Source organism: Macaca mulatta, chromosome X, assembly GCF_049350105.2.
Source record: "Macaca mulatta isolate MMU2019108-1 chromosome X, T2T-MMU8v2.0, whole genome shotgun sequence".
NCBI lineage: Eukaryota > Metazoa > Chordata > Mammalia > Primates > Cercopithecidae > Macaca > Macaca mulatta.
The window spans coordinates 125716748-125725562 of NC_133426.1; the positions used below are offsets into that span (position 1 = coordinate 125716748).

The window sequence follows — 8815 nt, forward strand, 5'->3', positions numbered from 1 at the left end:
CGGGGCGCTTAGGTGGCCTCGGGGTAGGCGGGGCTCGGAGGCTCCGCCCCTCCTGCCCCGCCTCCTCCCCGGCTAGTCTTTGGCCGCCGAACCCCGCGCGCCACTCGCTCGCTCAGAGGGAGGAGAAAGCGGCGAGTTCCGGAGCCCTGCCTAGCGCGGCCCAACCTTTACTCCAGAGATCATGGCTGCCGAGGATGCGGTGGCGACTGGCGCCGACCCGAGCGAGCTGGAGAGCGGCGGGCTGCTGCACGAGATTTTCACGTCGCCGCTCAACCTGCTGCTGCTTGGCCTCTGCATCTTCCTGCTCTACAAGATCGTGCGCGGGGACCAGCCGGCGGCCAGCGGCGACAGCGACGACGACGAGCCGCCCCCTCTGCCCCGCCTCAAGCGGCGCGACTTCACCCCCGCCGAGCTGCGGCGCTTCGACGGCGTCCAGGACCCCCGCATACTCATGGCCATCAACGGCAAGGTGTTCGACGTGACCAAAGGCCGCAAATTCTACGGGCCCGGTACGCGGCCGGCGAGGGGGTCTCGGAGACAAAAGAAGGGGGCCCCCGGCACGGGGCTGGGCGGGAGAGAGGCGAGGCGGGAGCGGGGCGACCCTGAGTGCAGGGAGGAATGGCGGCGAGCTAGGGTAGGTGGGCAGGGGACAAGAGGCGCTCTAGAGGGGCTGCGAGCCAGTCGGGGACGCGGATCCCTGGCCCGCGCTGACAGCGCTGGAAGGGGGTTAGAGAAGAAAGGCTGAGGCGCTTAAGCCGGGGATGGGTGGGACCACGAAGCTCGAAGGCGTTGCGGGGGGACACATCAAAGCCCAGGCTGTTGAGGGAGTTTTCGAAGGACCTGGGCTTGGGGATTCCTGGAAGGAGGAGGGGGTAGTGTCGGGTTCTAGGAAGGAAATGAGGGTGTTCCGAGGGAGGCATGGGGGAGGGCGAAAGAGAGAAAAGGTCCAGACCTAGAGAAGAGGGGAAGGCCAATGACGCCGGGAGTAGCTTTGAAATGTGAGGCTATGGGAGAAAACGCCGAGACGGGATTAGCAGCAGGTAAAAGCATTGTGCCCGGTGGATAGTGATGTGTGTGTGCACTCGCGGTGTGTGCATGCGCGGTGTGTGCGCGTTTAGTGTATGTGATTTATCGGGTGTGTGTGTGTGTGTGTGTGTGTGTGTGGTGTGTGCATGCGCGCTTGAAATGGGTCATGCGTCAGGTATGTGTGTGGCATGTGTTTGGTATGTGTGCGCTTGTGCTGTGTGTGGCAGATGGGGAAAGGCTGGAAGGTGAACAAGGAGGAAGGGGGCTGTTTGAGGGAGGAATAAAGGCTGAATGTGGTGGACAATGGTAACGTGGCAAGCTTTTAAGGTAATGTGGTATTTAGTCTATAGCAGGTGAGAAAGGATTAGAAGCCGAAAAAAAAATTAAAATGGAGGGAGGGAGAAGTGGGAGGATACCAAGAAACAAAAGGAGTAGCGCTCTGAAGACTGCTGGGTGGGGGGATATCAGAAAAAGCCAACCAGAGGGAAATGAAGAATGGATGACTGCTGCACTGCTGAGCTGTTGGAGGAGGCAGACCTGATGGGTTCCTTAGAGTCGAGGTTTTTGCAAACCTGGTTGCGTATCAGAATCACCTGATGCATCTGAGGAAAATTACAGATTCCCAGCCTAATCGCCAGAGCTGCAAATGAGTCTCAGGTGGTCGGGGAGTCTGTATTTTAACATGCTTCCCAGGCGAATTTGAAAAGCAGCCAGGCTTGCGAAGTCCTGCTTTATAGAATACTTGGAGATGAGGAAGAGGAGGTTTTCGCTCCTCCAATATGGACTCCTCTAAACACAGGGAGCTTAGAGGGTGTCCACATGGACGGTGCTCATTCCACACTGGCCTGAGAGAGGGAAAAGTACAGAAGGCGGTACACAGGTCAGACTCAGGCGTTCATTTTAATCTCCCAGTCCAACTGATCAAAATCAGATGTGCTAAGGTTAAGGAACTCAGTTTTTTCTTGCAGACATTTTATTCGTTTTTCAGAGACAGGGTCTCGCTCCTGTGTTGCCCAGGCTGGTCTTGAACTCCTGGGCTCAAGCAGTCCTTCCACCTCCACTTCCCAAGTGCTGGGATTACAGGCATGAGCCACTGCACCGGGCCTGCGGATATTTTAGAATACCTGCTTTCTGTGGGCATGTAACTGTCAAAATCATTTGAAAACCACACACATTATTTGTCCCTTAGAGTAGCACACATAGATGCTTTATCAATAAAAATAATCGTGTAAATACCTGTTAATATTGAGCTCAATATTAAAGGAGTGAAAACATGTGCATGAGGCATCATCATGACTGTAGTTTGCAGAGTCATTGAGAGGATGTCAGCCTGCGCATAGAGCACAAAACTGGGAGTCAGGCAACCTGCGTTCTAGTCCTGATTGGGTCATGACTAGCTGTGTGACCTTGTGCAGAGTATTGTTCTCTCTGAGCCTTAGTTTTCCCTCTGAAAAGTGATAAAGATGGCCTATTGTGAGACCTGTGTCTCTATCTTGCACTGTCATTCAGTGAGCCCATGACTCCGTGACATCATGGTAGAAAGTGATGCTTCATGTTGTAAAAGATTCCTAAAAATTAGTCATTCTAGTGCCTGTTAACTCTGTGCAAGGCACTGTTGTAGATGTGGGAATATAGCAGTGAGCAAAACAGACACAAATCTCTGCCTATAGAGCTTACATTCTAGTGAATATACATTGCATTGAATAATATGTATTTTTTAAAGACTTTTAATGTTCCCACTAGGCCTTGTTTAAATATTCTACGAGGTTTGCTTGGTAAAGACTCACTCTACCAAGCCCATGACCATAATTTCTGAAATGGCGAGTGAGGTTCAAACCATTACATTTGCCGATTCTCAAGCACTAGGTGCTGCCATTTCCACTAGAGGTGTACATTTATGAAAAATGTGGGCATTTTTTTTTACCTTTAGTGGATGTGGCAGCATGTAATGATGATTAAAAATAAGCATTTTTCTTTGGAATTTTAATTGCATTTAAAAGTCATAAAATTTGTAAAAAATTTCTGAGCGTATTGTGGTTTCAGGTGACCAGGCCATGTTGAAACTTGATCTATTCTCATACTTGGCATGGTGGTTACCTACAAACATTTTAATGTCAGGGCTGCTATTCAATCTGCCTTGGGGGAAACAACACATTGTTTAAAGTACACTGGATTCTCTTCATTTAGTTGTGCAATATTTAAATAATTCTGAATATCCACTTTTTGTACCCACACTGGATTCTCTTCATTTAGTTGTGCAATATTTAAATAATTCTAAATATCCACTTTTTGTACCCACAGAATGATTCTCTGCTGTCTTAGACAAAAGTTCAGTGTAATATCACAGATAATCACATTTTATAGAGTTGTTTTGCAGTATTGATTCAGTCTCTTTTCCATGAAAATTTTAGTATTTTCACAGTCGTCTCAAGCCCACCAAAAACAGATAATGAAGACTGATCTCTGTGTTATCTCTTATTTATTGACAGTGAAGGTTATGTAATGTGGATAGATTTTTTAACCACTGATACTGTTATAAAATGGTTCTCCTGCAGATGCCATGAGTTAATGTTTAATTGAGCCTTGGAACCAAAGATCGCTGTAAGATATCTTTGTTTCATTAAGACATATCAGAATATATTTATAAGGAAATGTGTTTCCATGTACACATCAGTGCTTATTGTCTTAAGAAACCATAACTCTCACTGGTGTAGCCCTAAGTGCCTAGAACCGTCAGGCTCCCAGTTCAATGTTCTAAAGTTGAATTCTAACCCATGGACTCAGTATTATCTTGTATGATTCCCTACTACCACTACCCCAAGAGATCACTAACCACGTATGCCTTTTTTACTAGCTATTTGGAAACCACAGGAGACTGATGCAAATGTATAGCAGTTTGATTTACTTTTAGTTATTTAAAAGTTAAATGGCAACAGGGCTTTCTACGTCTCCTACGTAATGTTCAGAATATCGGCATTACTATGGTTTCCGAATAGAATTTGATATTCAAAAATGGGGCTATGTTGATGAATAGGGAAGCCATTTTCTGTGTGTAAATCACAGAGCAATTGACTGTCTAATAAAGAATTGATCTTTGGTTTTGTTTTTGAAGAGGGGCCGTACGGGGTCTTTGCTGGAAGAGATGCATCCAGGGGCCTTGCCACATTTTGCCTGGATAAGGAAGCACTGAAGGATGAGTATGATGACCTTTCTGACCTCACTGCTGCCCAGCAGGAGACTCTGAGTGACTGGGAGTCTCAGTTCACTTGTAAGCATTTTTAAAATTGTGCCTGGGTCAAATTTCTACCAGTAATGGGGATTCGTGGCAGGACAATAGTTATTACTAAGCAGCCTGAAACTTGGGTGCATTTTGATAGGCTCCTTAATCTTGGACGGATCAAGTTCATGGCTTGAAGTAATTGTAGCAGTGCTGAGTCACTTACTATGATTACATACCAATTTTTAGCCAGTTCTCTATGGAAACTTGGGTTTCTGGTTTTGATTTTAAAATTTTTGAGAGATTTGCACAGATTCCAAATGAGGATTTGGTGCTTGGTGTGTCAGGGAAAGGACAGTGGCCATCTTGGCTACAGAAAGGGATTTTCATAAGCCCTCTCTTGTAGAGCTTGCCGTTTAAAAGCAGCCCACATCTCTGTTGAAGAATGGGAGACTTGTATTCTGTGAAACAGCTTCTCTTTGAATCTAATTGAGCCTAACTATAGGCCTCATCTACAAATGATGCTTATAATGTGCCCAGGAACAATGGTGTCTGCATTTTTAAAAAGAAAGTAAAAGGAGATGCTTGTTTCTGGCTTATGCTATGGGCTGAGGTCTTTAGGGAGAAGTAGGAATGAGGGGTTAAGTTCAGATTTTGAGAATTCAGGAATTGGCTTCTGTCAAATCTAACTGTTTAATTATCACTCTAGCAATATTTCACTGCCGAGAATTTGAGTAAGAGTCTTTCCCTGCTTTTATGAAACAGTATATAAAGACCATGAGCATTATTTGAAGATCTTCCATTTAAAATGTAGTTTTCTATGTGTGTTCTCTATAATCAGTTAAATATTACATGTTCTCTTGGCTCTATCCAACCATTTTCTTTGAAAATAATGCTGACTTCAGAGAGAGTTCTGGATTAATAATTAGCCAGATGTGTCTCTGCCTCTGAGTTTGGGTCTCAAGCAGGCTACATATAACTTCCAAGTGTAGAGGCAAGTCTTTATACTTTGGAAAACATAGTTCAGTTACCTAATAGAGTCCCTAATTTTTGGCATCATAAGGATGCCTTTGTAATTAGTTTTCTATGTGAAACCAATGAATTGTAGTGTGTAACTTACAGAGCTCTATTTTCTAGGGCTTGCCTTCATCAATGGGAGAAAAAGTGTGATTTTTTTTTTCCCACTTTAAGGCTAGCCCCAGATACTGTTGTGACACCTCAGCTATACTCAAAGCTGGTGTGGATTCCCCTTAAGGCAGGTTTCCCAGGTGCCACCCAGCTTTTATTTGTCTCCCACAGTTCCAATTGTTCCCAACAGTTATTTCACACAAAAGCAGCTTTAGTTACCTTGTTAGACAGGTTGGTTACTCCTCTAATTCCTACTCATATTCAGGAAGAGGAGACTCTTGGCTGCGGACATTCAGATGATCGACCCTGCATTAGTTTGGCTACAGTGATGTGGTGGTTTGCTGATGCCATCTCTTCTCAAGTCTTTTGCATTCTGGTTTTCACCCTTACATCTGTTTTCCCCAACACCTTCAGTCATCTCCTGGCTCCTTTACCACTTCCTTTAACCACCTGTAGGTTTTTCTCTGTGATGGGAAAAACATTCTGTCTCCTGCTATCCTCTTCATCTATGAGACTGTTATTCCTTCCTTTCACTGTCAAACTTCTTACAAGTTTTTGCTCCTAACCACTGCTTCATTTCCTCTCTATACCTTCTTCCTCCCTACAGTATGGCTTCTATCCCCACAATTGGATTGAACTCTCTTTCTGAAAGATTTTCAGGGAAACCTTTTTTTTTCCTGCCAATCCTGACTTCACTTGTCCATTCCATGTTGTAGATGTCCTGTCATGTGAGCCTCCAGAATGGCTCCCTCCACAGAGTTTCCATTTTGGTCCATGGGAACTCCAATTTTCACTTAATTCATGCTTCCAGTTTTCTTTCAAAGTACTTCTCATTCTGTCCTTTTCCATTCCCCTGGACACCACCCTACTCCTGCCTCTGGTTCGTTTGCATCTGGATCTGCACGCTAGCCTCCGGATCGCCCTGTCCCCAGTCTCTCCTTACTGAAATCTGCCCTATGCACCACATTGATAATATTGTTGTTAAAACACTATTTTACTGTGTCATTCCTTCGCTTGTAAACCTTCAGTGCCCTTTGCCACCTATAAGTCCGGTCTCCTCAGGCTGGCTTTTCAGATCTTTCATAATATTTCCCCACACTACTTAGCCAATCTTATCTCCTACTAACTTCTAAATGTTAACTACTCCTGCCAACTTGGTCTCTTTACTGCTTCCCAGATACATTGTCTCACCTGTATGCATTTGTACATGACGTTTTCATTTTCTGGAACTCCCTCCCTAAATCCTTGTATACATTTTTTCCAAAATATATCCTCCTTCCATGAAGTATTCTGTAACCCTTCTGATGAACTCATAACTTGCCCTTGTTCTTCTAAACATTCCCTACACACAAACAATTCATTTTGACATTACCTTGCACACTCATTGCCAGACATTGCCACCTGTTTTATATGTCTATCTTCTGAATAAAACGAATTCCCTGTTAGCAAGGACAGTGGTATAAACCACCTTTGTATCCTTCAAGAAGCCCAACACATTGCTGAGTATATTGTAGGCCTCTAATAAATGCTTTAAATTGAAATGTGGTAATGATGTTTTAGAAAGAATGAGAATGACCATTTGTGTTTTCTTCTCCACCTCCAGTCAAGTATCATCACGTGGGCAAACTGCTGAAGGAGGGGGAGGAGCCCACTGTGTACTCAGATGAGGAAGAACCAAAAGATGAGAGTGCTCGGAAAAATGATTAAAGCATTCAGTGGAAGTATATCTATTTTTGTATTTTGCAAAATCATTTGTAACAGTCCACTCTGTCTTTAAAACGTAGTGATTACAATATTTAGAAAAATTTTGAGCACTTGCTGTAAGTTTTTTAATTAACATCACTAGTGACACTAATAAAATTAACTTCTGTCTTAGAATGCATGATGTGTTTGTGTGTCACAAATCCAGAAAGTGAACTGCAGTGCTGTAATACACATGTTAATACTGTTTTTCTTCTATCTGTAGTTAGTACAGGATGAATTTAAATGTGTTTTTCCTGAGAGACAAGGAAGACTTGGGTATTTCCCAAAAAATCTTAAATGTGCACCAAGAACAAAGGATCAACTTTTAGTCATGATGTTCTCTAAAGATAACAAATCCTTTTTTTTTTTTCTCAATTGACTTAACTGCATGATTTCTGTTTTATCTACCTCTAAAGCAAATCTGCAGTGTTCCAAAGACTTTGGTATTGATTAAAGCACTGTCCAGTAATGAAATCTCAAAACAGAGCTCAGCTGCAAAAAAGCATATTTTCTGTGTTTCTGGACTGCATTGTTGTCCTTGCCCTCACATAGACACTCAGACACCTTCACAAACACAGTAGTCTATAGTTAGGATTAAAATAGGATCTGAACATTCAAAAGAAAGCTTTGAAAAAAAACAGCTGGCTGGCCTAAAAACCTAAATATATGGTGAAGATTGTAGGACTGTCTTCCCAAGCCCCATGTTCATGGTGGGGCAATGGTTATTTGGTTATTTTCCTCAATTGGTTATTCTCATTTGAAATGAGGGAGGGACATACAGAATAGGAACAGGTGTTTGCTCTCCTAAGAGCCTTCATGCGCACGCCTGAACCACGAGGAAACAGTACAGTCACTAACCAAGTGGATTTTAAAGTAAAGTATATTCATAACATAACAGTTATTCTGTTGTTACAAAACTATACCCACTGCAAAAGTAGTCGTCAAGTGTCTAGGTCTTTGATATTGCTCTTTTGGTTAACACTAAGCTTAAGTAGACTATACAGTTGTATGAATTTGTAAAAGTATTATATGAACAGCTAGTGAGATTTCAAACTCTTGTAATTGTGGTTAAATAGTCGTTGTATTTTCTTGTGAACTGTGTTTAATGATTTTACCTCAAATCAGAAAACAAAATGATATGCTTTGGTCAGTTAATAAAAATGGTTTTACCCACTATAGTGTGGTGACTTATTTAAATTTTTTAAAAAACCTTATTCTAGGGAATCTGATTCAGACATTTTACTTTGGCTTAAAATTCAGTTTCACTTTTGAGTGCAGAGTTTTTGTATTCCAAAAGAAACAAGCGGCAAAATTTCACGGAGACCCCACACCAAAAACCAAATACCAGCTTGTCCTGTTAAGACATAGTGAATTGAATTGCTTTTTCTGTGACTTGTCAAAGTTTTGCCTAAATCAGAACTTTCTAAACTGTAAATGGCAGATCTCCACCTTGAAGTCTATAGCCAGGTTCTTAAGAAGTAGTATTACTGAAGACTTTGTCATTGCCAAGTACTAAGGAAGGGTTTTGGGTTTTTTTATGTTAATGAATTTTCTGATCAGGAAAGTATCAGAATCCTTACAGTAGCAAAGTTAATTCACCTCATATCAAAAGAAGAATAACAGATTTGCATATGCAGTCAGTTGTATAAACAAAGACAACCCATTAGTGTTTTGTCATTTTAATGTTAACATTGGCAGAGT

The 8815-nt window shown here is 42.7% G+C and overlaps 1 protein-coding gene across 2 annotated transcripts; it reads left to right on the forward strand.

Moving 5' to 3' along the window:
* Positions 1-68: 68 nt before the first annotated feature.
* On the forward strand, positions 69-8292 carry PGRMC1 (progesterone receptor membrane component 1). 2 transcript variants are annotated; one of them, NM_001194918.1, is given in 3 exon segments: positions 69-509; positions 4139-4294; positions 6975-8292. In NM_001194918.1, coding segments are annotated over 3 exon segments (588 nt in total). In that variant the 5' UTR covers positions 69-181; the 3' UTR covers positions 7079-8292.
* Positions 8293-8815: the final 523 nt, after the last annotated feature.

Coding starts and splice junctions, on each gene's coding strand:
- PGRMC1 (XM_077987946.1), top strand. CDS start 182: ATGGCTGCCGAGGATGCGGTGGCGACTGGCGCCGACCCGAGCGAGCTG. Junction 510..6,974: donor CCGCAAATTCTACGGGCCCG/GTACGCGGCCGG, acceptor CTCCACCTCCAG/TCAAGTATCATCACGTGGGC.